This window comes from Sceloporus occidentalis, unplaced genomic scaffold, assembly GCF_023333645.1.
Source record: "Sceloporus occidentalis isolate IW3139 unplaced genomic scaffold, rSceOcc1.0.p SCAF_2, whole genome shotgun sequence".
Taxonomy (NCBI): Eukaryota; Metazoa; Chordata; class Lepidosauria; order Squamata; family Phrynosomatidae; genus Sceloporus; species Sceloporus occidentalis.
In genome coordinates this window covers 77,541,912-77,560,610 of record NW_028316982.1, presented here as the reverse complement: position 1 = coordinate 77,560,610, position 18,699 = coordinate 77,541,912, and the positions used below count along the sequence as shown (strand labels likewise).

Below are 18,699 nucleotides of genomic sequence, written 5' to 3'. Positions count from 1 at the left end.
ATAAGTCAGAAACAACTTGAAGGCACACAAGGACAAATATATTATACAAATAAGGAAATCAACAGTATATTTTGTAAGTGGATTGACTCAGTGACCAAACTGAGTTTTGCAATCATATAGTATATATAAAGAGCAAGGCTGCTAGTATGCTATATAAAAAAGGAAAGAAGGAGCAAACAACAGGATGAGAAAGTAAACAAATACGAAAACCTGTGATGGCCTTCTCTTCCACTCTACTGAGAAATTCATAGGTCTCTGGTATCTTGGAAAGAGATAAGCAGTGGAAATAACAGCGAAGGGACAGTATTTTGCTTTCCACCTGCATTCATTCCATCTGTGCTGAGAGAGGTTAATCTTAGGAGAGCCAAGGAAGTTAACACAATCAGGTGCTTGGCAAGAACACAAGTACTCATATGGCTTCTTTTTTAGCCTAAGAGGAATAAAAGACGGCAATATCTCTAACAGCAAATGTTTAGGAGAACAAAGAGCATTCATGTTAACAACCCCACTTGGTTATCTTCTACTCTGGTTTTCTTATTTAAAATTATCCAAGATAATATTTATTTACCAATGTACTTTTTAACAATCTTTGTCTATAAAAGAAGTCTTTTTTTTTTTTTTTTGCTGTCATCAGGGCAGCTCTTCAGTCAGTGTTTTTCATTTTTGTCTAAAAGCTAGGTTGAAATTTTATGAATGGCTTAGTATTTTACAAATTTGTATATATTATCACCAGACATTTCTCTGCAGTGGTCAGTCTTTGAGTAATAGTTCCCACTTTTTCTGGAACGGTGTCTAAAGGTCTATGATGTGTAAGTTACATTTGTATAGAAAATACTGCTATTTTTCAAAAAGCAAATGAGACCGAAGATAGTAATTGAGCCCTGAATACTTATATGCATTATAATAAAACTATAGACTGGTTGTTGTGAATGGATGAGATCCTTTTCTTTCCCCACTATCCTGTCCATTCACCAAAGGCAGTAGCAAAGGCAAAATCAAAAAGCAAAGAACAGAAGAAGAAAAAAATCAGCAGGGGCAACAGGAGGAGGTGGCCAACAGCTCCAATGTGCCTATTTCTTGAATGCTTTGCTTTGTGTGGTAGAAGTGTCCTCAGAGCCAAAGTCGCTTGGAAAGTTTCCTCTTCCACAGGACAGACGGCTAAGCCAGCTGACCTCCACCCAGAGTGCCTTGGCTCCAAGGATCAACCCCTTTCCAAAATTAGGCTTTCGGGGAATAGGCAGCTGCTTCTTTCTCTTGTTGCCATTACAACCTTCTTGAACAGAGAGAGTTTCAAACCACTCACATACTAAATTCTTAAAGGAGCTGCTTATCACTCTAAGATATACTCAATATTTCCTTCTTAGGAAAGATGTGTGAGTTAGGTTACTAGTCAGTTTCAGCCACTTAGATGGAATGACTTGATTTCTTTCATTCTGGACTGTAATGGCTGTGACCATGTTGACAGATAGCCTATGCCAGAGTAGACAGATTTCAGGTTAGTAGAGCTCTTAAGATCCACCAACCAAACTGTGTTGTACAATACATGTTGTGCACAGGCAGACAGGCTCAGAGGGGCAGACATTTACAGTGCTTTATAAATAAAGGTTAATAATAATAATAATAATAATAATTGAGCAACATGGTGTCTCTCAGCATATGTGTAGCCCAAGATTGTATGATACAGTTTGTATTTTAACTGCATAACTTGCTTATTTTTGTATAGTTTATATTTTATGACGTTTAGATTGTACACCATTGGCAGATTACATGCTGTTTTGACAATGCCTGTAAAGTGCCATGCAAATTTATGGTGCTATATAAATGAACGATGATGATGATGATGATGATGATGATGATGATGATGATGATGATGAATTTTAGAAACAGGTTGATAAGTCATTTTGCACAATAATCCATTCCTGGGCTCCCTGAACCAACCTGGGAGTCAGAAGCAAATATATATATATATTTTTCGTCCTGAAAATATCTCAGTATTCCGTCTAGGAGCCCTGGAAACCCCCAAAATATAGCAAGAATGCCACTATGCCCCCTAGAGTGTGTTTGAGGGGGCAGAGTTTTTTTCCAGGAGCATGTCTCCTGGGGGGGGGGGGCGGGCGGTCATGTGGCCATCTAACCTTCCATAGTTGTATTCCCACGATCTAGAGATTTGGATTAAAGGTTTGTCATGATGCTGATGACACAGCTCTACATTAGCTGCCTTAACTGAATCGATGCATGTTATTGATAAATGGACAGGATAGTCAATAAACTGGCAAGAGAAAACTATCCTAACAAATAGAGGAAATACTATTCAGTTGTTCTGGATAGTAAAGCACACTGAAAAAAACAGAGATCTGGCTTTCGTAGCCCAACTGGTGCTAGTGGTACAAAGAATGTTCTGCCATGAGTGATGAGTCAGCTACAGCCCTTGTTGGATAATGATAACCTCGTTACCATTATCTTTGTCCTCCTGGTAACCTCTCAGTTAGAAAACTTCAATATGTGGGATTTGCTTTTTAAAGCTATTTGAGAATCAGTTCTTTCAAACTAGAGCTGTGAAGTTATTAGCTAGAACTGGTTTGTGGAAATGGATCTCACTACTTCACAGACTATACTGGCTGCCAGCCTATTTCACAGTAAAATTCAAAGTGCCAGTGCTTACTTTAAAGCCGCAAACTGCTTAGAACTTGAGTACCTAAGACCACTAGTCTCCCTTGAACCTACCAGTGAAGTTCTCTTCAGAGGCCCTTTTCCAGGTGCTTTTACCATGTTTCATTCAGATTATTTTTAAAGCTTACAGAGATACACTGAAAGTGAGGACTATTGTATTTTGAAGGTTAATAAATAAAGGTTTCCACAGCATTATATTTAAAGACTGGTTGCACCCCTAGAGGGCTTGGTTACAGAAACTGGGGTCAGCCCTACCATTAGGCTGATGTGAGAAACTGCTTCAGGTTGGAGGTGCTGATAGGTATGGAACAGTAGCAGCAAGTTGTTGGAGGCCAGAGCATGTGCAGTGAGTGGATCATGTTGTAAGGTCCACTGTCCCCATGTGCAGAGGATGATACTATCACATTTCAGACACTGAAGTGTCAGCATTTGATTTTTGTGTGGGAACTGGAGGGAGGAGTGCATTCTTAGTCTTTGCCTTAGATTCAAAATATTATGGTCCATTCCAAATGCCCTTGTTTCCATATCTCTGCTGAAAGTCTTATTTTTAAGCCAGTTCTTATATAGCAAAATAACAGTTGCATACTGTACTTGTATAAATTTGGGGGAAATCTGAGGTTTCCCAAACCCATTAAATTTTTCAGAAGGAATAGAAGGATGAATCTATCAGGGCTTTCTCTCACTTCTGTATGTCTGCCTTCCTTCTCATCTCTCTAGGTTCAGAGAAATGTAATGAGTTTGCTGCCTGTTTTCACTGACTAGTTATCTGCACATATGGGAGATGGAAAGCTGGGAGACTGAAAGGTTTATGGAATGAGGAAAGAGGCCTAACAGAAGAGATACAGAGATCTTGAGGAGAAGGAACACAGCTGGGGAAATGGAGGAAGGAACAAGTGGGAAATCAGGAGTCTGGAGTACAGGCCTGTGGAAACACAAGCCTGTGGGAATGCAAAAAAAGCTCTCTGTGGGATGTGCAGGGGCTAATATATTGGGTGTAAGGATTACTGAGATGAGGAAAAAGAGGTAGCTAAGATAAGACATGCAGATACTGCTTTGAGGAAATTCATAGGGGTAACTGAGTGGTTATTAAATGTGGTTCACAAATATACATATCTGATCACTGAAACGTCTGGAGGGAGGGAAAATGGAGAAATATTTTTCTATCCCTGCTCTATCCCTTTGTAGGCATGTAATTCAAGCCCTGAAGGGGAGAAACAGCTTTTGGAGGTTTGAAACATAATCCAGATAAAATAGAAGTAGTGTTGGTTGAGACTCCTGATTTCCCTTGTGGTTTCTTTTGTCTCGCTGGTTGTTGACAGGGTTATACTCCCAATGAAGAATCAGGCATGCAGCTTGGGAGTGTGCCTGGATTCACTGTTGTCTGTTGCAGTGCAAATGATTTTAATGGCTGCCTTCATATTGCTTCAGTTATAGAGAAACAGATATACAGATAATACACATACAGGTTACGTCCAGTAGAAAGTATGCATGTTTTAACATAATGTAATAAACCCATGAGATACAAGACTGTAGGTGGTGCACAGGAACACAGAAAGACCAAAGAATGACTTACTAGATTACTGTACTACACCCTTATACTGCTGCTGTTCCATTTTAACTGCTCTGGCTGCCTCCTGTCGCGTTCTGGGATTTGCAGTTTAAGGAGGGGCATTTAGAATTCTCAGCTAGAGCGCTCTTAGGCCTCACTCAACTACAGACCCCAGAATGCAACAGGAGGCAGCAAGAGCAGTAAAAGTGGAATAGCAGCACTATAAGAGTGTAGTGCAGTAATGTGGTTAGAGTAAAACAGCATATGCTTGTTGATTCTCCCTTAATCAGAATTCCAAAATAATCTAAAATCCAACTTTTTTCATGGATGCTTTCTAGTGATTCATTGTACACAAACTTTGTTTTGTGCACAAAATTATTAAAAATACTATGTATAAAATTACCTCCAGGCTATAAAGTATATATGAAACATAAATGGATTTCATGCTTAGTTAGGTCTCATCACCAAGATGTCTCATTATATATCCAAATAAAATAATAAAATCCAAATAAAAATTTTTAAAAATCCAAAATATTTCTGGTCCAAACCATTTTGAATAAGGGAGATCTAACTTGTATGTGTATATTTATGTGTGTGTGCCTATGTGTGGATGCATTGTTGTGTACCTTCAAGTTGTTTTGGACCTCTGGCGACCCTAAGATGAAGCTGTCAGGGGTTTGGGGGCAAGATTTGTTGGGGGAAGCGGTTGCCTGTTCCTTGCTATGAGGCTGAGAGAATGTGATTTGATTAGGGTCGCAGGTTTCAATGGGTGAGTGAAGAGTTGTAATCCAGTGTTCAAATCACAACACACACACCCCAGCACACATATATAATTTCCATGTATAAAAGCAATGCTTTTGACTGGAGAGAAATATAAATTTGATGTACATAGTAATTTGAGTGATGCATCCCAGGTCCAAAACATTTCAATAATTGCCTGGCCATGCTCATTTTGATAAGGAGATTTGTTTAACATAAGAGTGTATCTAATATCTAGATCACATTTTGACTGTATACTTAGATCATTGTTACAGCTGCATGCACACCTACTCCCAGCAGAACACAGCTGATAATTTACCACACATGCACTTTAAGCTCTTGTATTCACAATGTGAAGTACTGGAGGTGTGAAATAACATTTAGGCAGGAGAGGCACCATGAGAGAATGTGCTAAATGGCTTTTTCTGCCACTTTTAAGCCTCCCCTCCCCAGTGTAAATGTTAAACTGGGGGCAACATGACTGCTTAAATTACTGTTATTTAAAAGAGAGCTTGCCATTTAAAATATCCAAGCCTTTGCAGCAGGAGCTTGAACAATGACCAAAATGTGCCAGAATGCTAGTGTGTAAGGGGACAGGAAAGATTGAACAAAGGCCCAGTTGGGCTGTCAGAAGTACACCCACTAGCTTGTGTGCTTCTCCTCCTTATCCCTCTCCCCCTTACCAATAATTATACCGTTTTATACTAGTTTAGCTGTTGTGCTTAGTTAGAGATGGGAATGAGAAGGAGAGAGAATTGATTATTTAAAATGGTCAATATTTTTGTTATTGTGTACCTTGGAGTCATTTCCAGTTTATGGTGACCTTATTATGGAGTTTTCTTGACAAGATTTAGAGGGAGTTTGCATTTGTCTTCCTCTGAGGCTGAGAGAATGTGACTTGCTCAAGGTCACCCATTGGGTTTCCATGGCTGAGGGGGATTTAAATCCTGTTCTCCAGAGTTGTAGTCTAACACTCAAACCACTACACCACAATGGCTCCCTATTAACACAATATAATAAAATAATAGATGTTTTCACTTTCTTTGATTGTATTACAAGGGCTGTTTTCCTCACGAGAATTTTATAGATAGATAGATAGATAGATGAGGTACAGAGTGCCAAAGAGAGGTGCCTCCCCAGCGCCTCTCTTAGCTCCACAGGAGTGTCGCAGCAACAAAATTGTGCGGCGCTGCTGCACAGCAAAAAAGGAGCACCTGGAAGTGGCTCCTTTTTTGCCGTGATGCTGCGACGCCACAAAGCGCCAGAGACAGCACGGTGACGTCGCAGCTGCGCCATGCTGTTTGGACGCGGTGCACCTGGAACGTCATTGTTGCACACACCGTCTGTACGGCGCTGAGCAGCTGCAGTGCACCCATGATGTGCTAGGGTTGTGGTGGGTTGCGGAGCGTGTGGACGCCCCAGCCTCAAGCAACCCTAGCATGTCATGGGCATGCCGCAAAGGGCCTGTCTGTACCGGGCCATAGATAGACTCTGTAATACACTCTTGAGTGAACTGCATGTTGGTAACATCACATCACAGGGGGTATGAAAGCTTGTTAGAACGTCTGTGATTATTCTTTATGAAATGTAATAAATTTGTTGTTCTACAAAGAATTTTTAGGAACGCTTTTCCGAGAGAATGTTTGAAGTGGGTAATCTATACAGACAGACAGAGGCTGAGTCTCCCTTATCCAAAAACATATCTCCTACCAGAAATGTTTTGGATTTTGGATTTATTTATTTTTGGGGGATTTTGGAATATTTGCATATACATAATGAGATATCTTGGAGCTGGGACCCAAGTCTAAACATGAAATTCATTTATGTTTTCTGTATAATCTATACATATAGCCTTAAGGTAATTTTATACATAATATTTTGAAATAATCTTGTGCATGAAACAAAATTTGTACACACTGAACCATCAGAAAGCAAAGGTGTCACTATCTCAGCCTTCCATGTAGATAATTAGTGAGTTTGGAGCATTTTGGATTTCTGAATTCTGGATAAAGGATAACACCCCCAACAAATGGCTGGCTGGTGGGATGAATAGCTAGCTAGCTAGCTAGATAAGTAGAGAGACAGAGATACATACATACTGGAGCTAGTAAATCATAATTTTGAACTCAAATTGCAAAGACCATAGTTGGGTTCATTATGTGTTATGACACTTAGCTTTAAATTTATCCCTCTTTGCACATACATTGTAAGAAGGTGTTTCACAGAGTGGGATTCCAGGGCCATGCTTATAATCCAACACTGGCTGCACAGGACTGCTGCCCTAGATCCTGCACAACTCGGGAATGTTTGGGGCTGAGGTCACTGGCACAGCTCTGTTCTACATAAGAGTCCCCCTTTGCATGGTGTATGAAATGGAATGATACATTCATGGATCCTGTTCAAATGTCTGCTGTTTTTGTGTGGTATATCCTACACATAGTTTGGGGGGAGGGAATAACTGTGAACATACTTGCAAAACACTCTCTTGGGGAGCAGACAATGCCTATCTCTATTTATGTAATGAAATGAGAGAGCAAGGGTCTGTTGTACTATTTTGCTGAAGGGATTCCACTGGTGTTCTCTTTCAAGGAAAAGGCTGAATTTAATAAACCTTTAGATTGGCTCACTTTTTCTCATGGTAGGATTGCCTTTGTCTTAATGCATTGCTGCTGATAATTTGGAGTTATTTTGTTTATGTAATATGAAGGCTTCTCTTTTAAGCAGTTGGCTGGAAACTGAGATGTAGGCTGCCTTAATTCACATTTAATAAAAGATCAATGGGTTTATTGTGGAAAAATAGAACACAGATGTACTCTTTACCTGATAAAAGAATTAAATGTGTATTTAACCTCCTCTGTTTGTTCTGTGCTACTGGTACTTGACCTTCTTTGTTTTTTTGTAACTATTATCTTTCCTTGGAGCTTTTACTTTTCATATTTTGTTAAGTCTGTAAAAACAAACTCTCCTAACGCTCCTTCATCTCAAATATGCACCAAATCCCTTAGATTTTCTAAAATATTTAAAAAGTAAATCTTCAGACTTAAGTTTCATTAAAACCTTTGGCCTTGCCTTCCAACACAAGTCCAGAGGTATTTTTGATTGGTTTTAGCACAGAAACATGAACACAAAGCAAAGCCAAGTGAGAATACCTCAATTAAAGAACCTTAAACCCAAACTGTCAAGCATGCCTCCAGCAGTTTCCAATTAAAAATTCTGCCATTCTCTATATTGGCTGGAATCAATATCATATGTATGGATTTTTCTTTCAGTATACCTTGTAAAAGAGGGAGCAACTGACAAGAAGTTGGTAGACTTTCTTTTTAGCAGTAGGAAAAGGGAAACAAGAGCAGGGAATCAAAAGTGAGAAAAAGTAACATTTATAGGCCAAAACTGTAAAGGAGTGGTTATCATTGTTAAATGTTAGTTGCCTTAATGCATTGTCATGCAGAGTACTGGGCAATCTAAACAGCAAATACTTTAAAGATTTCCATCTAGAATGCCAGGTACAGTCGGTCCTTCTTATACCCAGATTTTTTATACACAGATTCAAGCATACATGGTTTGAAAATGTTCAAAAAAGTATAAATTTCAAATATCAAACTTTGATTTTCCATTTTTTTATTCAAGACACCATTTTGCTGTGTCATCATATTTAATGGGACTTGAGCATACACGGATTTTGTTATCCACGGGGGATCTTGGAAGGAAACCCCAGCGTATAACAAGAGTCCACTGTACTCAACCTTTTTCCTCAGGTGTTCTTTATTTTCTCCCATATGTTGAATGGAACAATAAATAGTGGTGCAAATGCTTACTTGAGAAGAGCCATTTGAAGAAGGTAACTGTAGTGTGATATCCCAAGTATAGTAGGGCCCCATTCTCACTATAAAAAGAATAGGATTGCTAAGCAAATTAAATGATCCTAGTTCCCATTTGAAACTGGTTCCTGTCGCAAAGTGTTTGAATCTGTCATGATGAAGCGAGACAAAGGCAAACACCCCCCCTGTTTTTCCAGACACCAGCTTAAAAGAGGTTCTTTTGAAAAAATGCGATTCCAAAGCTTGTCGACCAAGTGGGAACAAAAGATTGGAATTGCAGCATTCTGGAGGGGAGGGACTAATGGCAGAGGGGTGTTTACCATCCCTCCCCATTTTTTGGGGGGGGGAGATGTCATCCTCCCCCTCCCAAGTGCTGTCTTGTCATTATTGGTGTGATGTTTGGTTCCTTTTTTAAAAATAAATAAATAAAACGAAGGGATGAAGCGACAGAATGGTTTAGCAACTACTTGCAAAGGTGCTAAACCACTCTATTGCTTAATCGCTTAATTGTATTTACAAAAAAGAAAGAAAGAAAGAAAAGAAAACATGCCCTGTCCTCCTTCTCACAGGCCTCACTGCATTCTGGTGCTCTCCATTTCTGTCATCCTCCTTCTCCTTGTCTCCCTCCCTGGCCTGGCGATGTCCGTTCCCCGGCCCCCAAGCTCCCTTCCCAGCCTTGCCTCCGTCTCATTCTCTTCTCCGCTCCCCCCTGCCTTTCCTTGCTCCATTGCCATCCTCCTTGTCACACTATCTCAGCCTCACACTCTCTCAGCCTCAGAACACACTCGCTCAGCCTCCAAATCCCCCCCCCCAATTTCCAAGCCAAGTCAGATGATTGACAGGGGAGTTTAAGCGGTGCTGCCAGTGGGAACAACAATCACCTAAAAAAAAACCCAATCACACAGGGTAAGGGGAAAAAAACCTTTCATATTGAGAACTAGGGGTCTTTTGAAATATTGATCTCCAAATCAAGACAAATGTGCTATGAAAACTATTAAAAAGTTATCAAGATTTGTCTTAAAATATAATGCAGTACAAAACAGTGCTTTGGAAACTTGTAAAATTGTTATAAATTATTTATTATTTATTTTTTGTATTTGCATTTATCCTATCAATCCATAGAATTTAATTACCAACCAGGAGTCTGTATCTCATACACAAGGCCTTGCACAGAGATTGAAATACAGAGGTGCATGTGCAAAAAAAGCATACATCTTTAGTATTGTTGGAAGTAATCTGTCCTGTCTCCCAGGAAATCACCATTTAAACGTCATGAATAATTGATTATCCTATAAAAAAACCTGTCCACATATTGCCTTCTCTAGATTTTGACAACTGACCTTATGCTAGTACAAAAGTGCTCATGCTTTCTTGTACAGAGAACTGTTTTCAAGATGTTTAAAATAACATTTGAATAGTCAGATGTGTCGTGAAATCATGTAAAAGAACAATCAGACAGTCTGTTCAAAAGGGGTCCAAATTTTCATTTTGAACATATTCACAAATTTTATTTTATTGAATCTGTAAATAATTATTTAAATGTAGTCAAGCAGTTGTGCTTAGCATCAAACAGTATGCATACTATTAACCATTTTCACAATGGGGTGATGTCCAACAATCTCTTAACCTTATCTTTGTAAAATAACCACTATACCACTATAAACCTCACCTGTAAGATTAAACTAGATGAAGTGAAGTGATAAATTTGTTTGCTGAATACAAACAGAATACATTCTACTCTAAAGTAAGACAGAGACTCTCTTTGAAAGCTGCACCTCAAAAAAGTTTGAAAGTTTTTAGAGGTATTTGTTCAAAAGAGATTTTTAAAAAGTTTATTGGACAAATTAATGTTTAATGTTCAATTTGTGTGCCACTGGTATTACTATTAAAAAAGCAAATGTTCAGCAAAATTTTAATGATAAAGGAAACTAAAGAAGCAGATACAATGCTAACCTTAAAAACAAAAAAGAGGGTGGATCCCAATTCAGAAGGTATACTTACATGTAGGAAAATCAGATGCATGGTGTAGATTAATTTGTTTTGGATTTTCTCTTACAACTACACACATTGTTTTGGAGCCATGCATATTTGGAGAGTTTAATTTTGATTTTTTAAAACTGATATGCAATTTCTTTCTCCCCCCTCCTTTTCTAGGGACAGTATAGACCTTCTGACTTATTGTGTCCCGAAACCTATGTTTGGGTACCAATAGAGCAGTGCCTGCCTTCTCTAGAGCATTCAAAATATTGTCGCTTCAATCAGGACTTAACAGCAGGTAGGTATCTAAATTCCATTTTTTAAAAGCCTTTCTCACTATCTGGATGGTCTTTAGGTGTTCTGTGAGTATTCTGTGATGTCTATGTTGAGTCAAATACAGGACAAATAATGAATCCTAACCACCCTTTCTGTTTCTAAGTCATCCTCCACATACAGTGCTCAAGTTTATGTGTTAGAAACCAGAAACCAATGCTGAAACAGTATTACGCTGATAAAGTGATGACAGTCCTTCTACCTCAGAGAAAGAGAGTTGGGGGACTCTTCCATACAAATGTTTCTTGGAGCATTTTTATATTCCAGATTGCACAAAGGAATGTTTTTATGAAGAGTACTGTGGCACTACCTTTACACCGTTGTGCGACTGCATGCTTCTGTAAGGCAAGAGGCTATCCTGGTAGGGTCTCCCATGTCAGACAGGTTTTTGCTTAGATGCCAGACTAAATGTGCCAGACACCTACTGGGCTGCAGCAGCAGTGGGGAGGCTGACACTTGCAGAGGATCTCTCAGAGACAATGGTAGTGGAACCATAGCTAACATTTGTTAGTACTGTGCAGAAGAAGGCACAGTAAACCCCTTTTGAATATCTTTTCCCATAGAAACCCTATGATGAGACAGTCCAAAATGAGACAGGACATAGTACCAGAAGATGACATTCTTGGGTTAGAAGGCATTCAACAATCTACTATATGGAAAGAGCAGAGGATAACTGAGTAGTGTTGTGGCTAGTGACACAACTGGATTCAAGCCAAAAGGACTTTCAGCTGTTGGCAGTCAAAGGATAAAATGCAACGTCTAATAAAATAATATCAATAAGACATCAGCGGAAACCCATAAATATAACCATAATCTAAGTTTATGTTCCAACTACAGAAGCAGCAGAAAAAGAAATTGAAAGATTCTGTGCTGGGGTCCCAGAGGGAATCAATCACACACCAAAACAGGACTTGTTGTTAATCATAGGCTATTGAAATGCAAAAATAAGAAACAGAACAGAATCAAGGATTGTAGAAAAAATTGGCCAAGGATCAGGAAATGAAGCAGGAAAGAGAGTCCAGCATGGATCTCACATAATGAGTAATTGCAAACACATTCTTCAAGCAACTCAGTATGCAGCTGTATACCTGGACATCACCTGAAAGCAAATAGGCTACATAATTGGAAGTAGAAAGTGGAGAAGCTCAATTCTCTCTGCAAAAACAAGACCAGCAGCAGATTGCAGCACAGACTATGAACTGTTACTATCAAAAATTAGAGTGGAGCTAAAGAACATTAAATGAGCCACCATGCCAAAATACAACCTGAAGAATATCCCCATAGAATTTAAAGATAAAAAAAAAATAGATTTGCACAGATTGACCAGGAGATAATAATTCTGAATTGAAGCCAGGGACACTACAGCCAAAAGAAAAGCAAATTGATGACATATGAAACTTCAAGCAGTTAAGGATAGATGAGAAGCAAAATAGGACAGAAATAGGGTCAGCATCCTGAATGCAAATGTTTGGCGACTTGTTCACTGGGATAAATAGAACTATTATAACAGTCAGTGCATAGAAACTGAAGTGGACAACAAAAAATGAAGAGTAAAAAACCTCTTCCAAGAAATCAAAGGGAAATTTAAACCAAGAGTGGGGATGCTATATGAGACAGTTTAAACAATACACTGGGACTGTACTTGGGACAAGAGGCTACCATTAGGACAGAACAGAGGAATAGATTGGTTTCCAATAGGCAAGGGGAGGGGAGGGGGTCAGACAAGGCTACCTTTTATCACCCCATATGTTTAACTTGTATGCTGCACATATCATACATAAAGCAGGATTAGACTCAGAGGAAGGAAGCCTGGGAATTGGAGAAAGGAACATCAGCAGTTTAAGATATGCAGATGATACCATGCTGCTAGCAGAAAATAGCAAAGACCTGGAATGATTACTGGAGAAAATCAAGGAAGAAAGTGCAAAGGCAGATTTACAGTTGAATATTATACAGTTGAACAAAAATACTGTAATGACTACAGATGATTTATATAACTTTAAAGTGGGCAATTGTCCTAGACTGCAGCCAGCACACATCCAAACAAACGCTGATAAGGATGGCTCAGCAAGAAAGGAGCTGGGAGACAGTCTACAGACCTTTCTGTTAGTTCGAGAGAAGCACGCCAGAAACAAAGCCAAGGTCAGGATACCAGAGTTCATGGAAGTCAGTTCGGTCCAAGGTCAGGGCAGCCAGAAGGTAGCAAGAGTCCAGTTCGTTCCAAAGTCGAAGGTCCAAGGCAAACAAGGAGGTTCAAGGAAACAAGAAGCCAGTGCTGACAGCAATCTCCAAGAAGGATACGGCAATAATTGCTGGCAAAGGGTCGGCGTTCTGCAGCTACTTAAAAGCAGGATGCCCTCCCTTGTGCCAGCTGTGGCTTATCAACAGCTTGCTTCTCTGCAAGCCTCCTGGATCGACGCACACAAGCACTCTCAGCTCTCCGCTGCCTAAAGGAAGGAACCTCCAGGCTTGGTTCTTCTCCAGAGTCACCACTAGGCTGCTGAGCCTCAGGAGGAATCCCCACAGTGCTAGGACCTGGCTGAGCTTCACCCCCTGGACTGGGAGATCAGGGTTGGGGTCTGGCAGGGCAGGATTAGGACCTGGTATCGCCTCCATCTCCTCTTGCACTTGAGGAGCCACAACCTCCTCCTCGTCCTGTTCTTGGCTGGCCATGACAGCAATGAAGACATTGAATTAGTTCAAGATTTCCCATACCTTTGCTCAGTCATTAATCAGAATGGAGACTATAGTCAAGAAATCAGAAGATGGCCAGTACTTGGAAGTGCAGCTATAAAGGAACTAGACAACTGTAAAGGTTTATAACTGAAAATTAAAGTTAGGTTTGTCCTTGCCATCATCTTTCCAATTTCTATGTATGGCTGTGAAGACTGTATAGTGAAGAAAGCCAGCAGGAAGAAAATCAACTCATTTGAAATGTGGTGCTGAGGAAGAGTGCTGTGAATACCATGGACTGCTAAAAAGAGAAATAAATGGGTCCCAGAGCAAATCAGGCCTGTACTCACCTTAGCCAAGATGAATAAACTGAGTCTGTCATACTTTGGCCACATCATGACAAGACATGACTTACTAGAAAAGGCAATAATGCTTGGTAAGATAGAAAGGAGTAGAAAAGGATGTCAATAGACTCAACCAAGGGAACCACGACCTTGAACTTTCAAGACCTGAGCATGGCAGTTGACAATAGAGTGACTTGGAGGTCTCTCATTCATGGGGATCCAATCAGTCACAAAACACTTGACGGCAATTAACAACAGCAATAATGACACATATAGGAGATTCTTTGAAGAGATGGGGAAGTTTATTCCATTTCATCATTGTATTTATATTGTTTAATTTATTTATTAATATATTTATATCATACAATAAAAATTATTATAAAGGGCTGAAAACATATTAAATTAATTAAAAGAAGATAGATGGAAACTACTCTTTTTAAAAAATAAAATAAAATACAGTTCAAAACCATACACATGTGTGGATCTGTACAAAACCAGTTTGACCCCAAAGGCTTTTATAAAACCATCATGTTATCACTTGGCACTGGAATGAAATCAGTTTAGGCAGCAATCAAACTTCTAAGGGGAGGGCATTCATAACTTGTAACATTTCAGCATCATCAATTCATATATTTCCTGGTTTATGGTATCATACAGGAGCTGTGAAGGGTCATGTTTTTGCTTAAAAAGTACTTTAAACAATTTCATTTTTAAACTCACTCTCTTTTAGTGTGTGAACACTAACTTGTTTGTTTTGTTTTTACATCATTTTGGCATGAACATGCATGAGCATTTATGTACAGAAGAAGATACTTAGTTTACTGAATAACTTGTCTCGGGGCAAAAAGTGCCCAGATTCAGTCAAGGAGTTGTTTTACCTTGCCTAATTAAAATGAGAATAATTGTGCCCTTCTAATGAACAGTCTAAGGCTAGCCAGTAGAATAGATAACCAATAAACCCAAGGTAGCAGCAATCTTGGAAGGGAAAAGAAAGGCAATATTATCCTAAAGAATATGATAATTTGTATGTAAATCACTTGGAAATGATAAACTACATATAAAGAAATGTATATCCATCTGTGATGAATACACAAGCACAGACAAAATCTGAATTCAGACTTGTGTCCTGTGGTTTAAGGAAATTAAAACATAGCTACATGCTGAACAGCAGAAGGCCTGCTGTGAAGTACAGTCATTTGAGGTTTGTGTAGCTGCTGGTTTTAAGGAAGCAGTGCTCTCTTCCAGGGCCAGTTTCCTGCAGAACACCTCCTTACAGTTGTCAGTAAAATACACCCTTTAATTAAAATACAGTGAGTATAAACATCAGGTTAGACAGACAATGGTATGTTCTGTTTCACATGGAATGGCTTTCCCTAACAAGGCCTGTAGGTATCATTGTGTAATAGCTCATAATACATCCTGATACACTTGCACAGTTTATAAAGCATTAGCCAGAGTTGGGTTGAGCACCCCAGAGCCCAGAGTTTATATTTTTCTCTCGGCAGATGTGAATAACTACTAGAAGCCTTCAACTTCTCTTGAGTTTTCCATGGCAAAAGCATGTTTTAAAACTAACTTTTCTCCACACTGTTGGAAACAGGTGGGATAGAGCTATTTATTCTGTTGGCTGTACTAATTTTCCTTCTGAAAGATTCTTGATTAATCTTTATCTCTCTTCATAAAAAAAAGGTTCTTTTAATATATGTTTTGAGGCATCACTGTAAGTCATCCAGAATGTTGTCTTGAAGAAGGGAGTGTTGGATTGGGGTATTTCTGACTTTTCAGTAAAGATGTATTTAAGGAACATCTGTAGGTTTAAACTGGACAGTTGGTTTTGTTCTCCCAGCATGTAAAAACATCTAAAGAGTACTAGAAACAAAAGAAGCAGCAAAGGAGCATATCATCCTAAGGAAGAGAGAGTACTGACAGTACTGTAGTATACCAGGTTCACAAAGCAGTAATCAATCCCTGTATTTCTGATTCACATGTAACCAAAACAACATCATTCATAAACAGGAGGGAAATACGAGTAGACTCAGGATAAACCTTAGGTTTGTAGGAAAACCCTCCCTTTATAAAACCCTAAAAAATGATAAGTCCCACAAAAGAGAGTTTATTTTCTTTAATAATAGTGTGGATTCGTTGATTTTTAGTCCAGAACAGACCCTTTCAAAGCTCTGTTTGCATACTTAAGGACTGCCCACCTTGACGATCTGGGGAAATCCCAAGAAGCATATTTAGGACTTTCAAGATGAAGAATTACCACACAATTATATTTCTCTATTGGAGCTTTGATCAAAGGTGTTAACATATGAGTTGAATGTTACAATTCTCTAATGGTGAGAGCCAGTATGATGTACTGGTTTGAGTACTGGATTAGGATTCTGGGAGAACAGATTTCGAATCCCCACTCAGCCATGGAAACCCCCTGGGTGATTTTGGGCAAGTTATACTGTCTCCACTTCATAGGAAGGCAATAGCAAACTACCTCTGAACCACTCTTGCCAAGAAAACTTTGTGACAGATTTGCCTTAGGGTTGTCATAAGTCAAAAATGACATTAATGCACATAGAGACAACAAGAAGTAAGTCAATAAAATCTTGCTAATCACCTGTTCTCTGGAAAAGCTTTTTTATGGTTTTCTAGATGTGACCTCACAAAACCCCCACTCCCTTGAAAGATCAAAGGAATATGGGAATTGAAAGAATGGTTATAAAACTTCTTTATAAAAATAAAATTACAGTGATAAAGATGTAAATAATGAAAATATCAAATATAAACCATAGTAATTTTCTGTTGATTTCAGTTGTTTAATTTCCAAGTCTTATAAATGATCATGCATATCCAAATAATTTAAGAATTATTTTATTCTGGTTAGGTCATCTGCACAGGATTTCAAAGATGAGATGAGATGAGATGAGATAGATTAGGAGGGAAAGTAAGAAGGGGGGGATAAACAATATTAAGGTGTACTGCCATTGTGATAATTGATTGTAAAAAGCAGTAACTTGATAAAAGAAATAATGGTTGTGAAAAGTTTCCCCACAGTTACCATAGCTGTGATTAAAAGGCTCTTGCTCTACATTTTACATAGGGGGAAATTGCATTGATTATTCCCAGCAACTGCTTAGCTTTTTATATTCTGGAACTTACATCTGTTTTTAATTAACTTTATAAACACTTGAAGGCAATTGAAGTTCATAATCCAGCATGATCCGTGATAATAAAATATGTTTAAACAGTAGAGATAGTGCTAATGAGCTGTATCCAAACAAATTTGTCAACTCTGTTTCTGTTTTGTGAAGTAAAATGCTAATAGGTGGGTGAAATTTTGAATCACTGACCTTCTTGAAATAATTCTAGCTATGTGGCAAGATTTAGTAGGGAAAAAACCACCATAATTATCTGAAGACCATAATTATCTGAAACATTAATGTTTACTTTTCAAGTACAAATATGTTAAAATGTACTAATGATTGGTCCTAACCCAAGTAAAAGTGTATATTTGTGTGTAAATGTGTTGGTTGTTAACTTTTGTAAGAGTTCAAATTCCTGCCAGCTTCTTTTTCTTGATCAGCCTTGCAAGAAAAAAATCACATGGAAACCAGCAGCAACATAATGTGTTCAATGTGTATACTTTCACAGGAATTACTCCAAAAGCATTTCTCGGGCAGCAAACTATGTGGAAAGGTCTAAAGATCACTTTAAAATTACAGAGCTCTGCATTCCATTGGGATGAAAGATGACTGACTGATTTCAGCCTAATGCTTCTAATGTGCATGCCTGCACAAGGATCATCCTAAGGCATTAAAGTCCTTGTACTGTATAGGGTGTGTGTGTGTGTCAGGAAAATTGTAATACATGTTTGTTTATGAAGGCATGTGCACCTAAAGCAAACCCATCCATATTAGTTCAGTAGGAATGAACGCCAGAAGCCACTTTTAATGTTTTACAAGGGGAACAGGAAAGGTGAGAGTAATTTCATCTTAATGCCATGAAATTGAATATGAGAGAAGAAGAATTGTTGTATTCAGCCAAGAAACAAGCTAGAATTATTTTCTCTATCTTAGAGGAAAAGAAAGCAAGACATCATGAAACTGAATTGTTTTATGCAGGACATGGTATATGAGGTGCTAAATGTTAACACATATTTTGATATGGGTAATATATATATTAAAAATGTGATGTAATGGTTAGAGCATTGGACTAGGACACTGGGAGACCAGGATTCAATTCCCTACTGAGCCATGGAAACCCACTGGGTGACCTTGGGCAAATCATACTCTCCTAGCCCCAGAAAACCTATGATAGGGTCACCATAGGTTGGAATTTGAAGGCACACAACAGCGATAACACAGTACATATACACGTAGTCCTGCTACAGTGAGAGAGTGACTTATAGGGTTCATAAGTACTGTGGAGTGATAATATGATAGATCAACTTGTCTTTTGTCACTGGTAACACATTAATCCTTCTGCTGGCCAAAACAGCATCCATCAGCAATTTTCTGCCATCGGTATGAACAATGCTTCCTTTTGTAAGAGTTAAATGCAGGGTTAGAAGACCAAAATCAAC

At 38.7% G+C, this 18,699-nt stretch overlaps 1 protein-coding gene across 7 annotated transcripts in view; it reads left to right on the top strand.

The window, feature by feature from the left end:
* The window catches only part of ATE1 (arginyltransferase 1), a 118,188-nt gene that overhangs the window by 87,050 nt on the left and 12,439 nt on the right, over positions 1-18,699 (top strand). For all 7 annotated transcript variants that reach the window (XM_089510066.1, XM_089510067.1, XM_089510060.1 and 4 more), the window contains one exon: positions 10,951-11,071. In XM_089510066.1, coding sequence (XP_089366192.1) covers positions 10,951-11,071 — 121 coding nt within the window. The remainder of the gene's footprint in view (positions 1-10,950; positions 11,072-18,699) is intronic.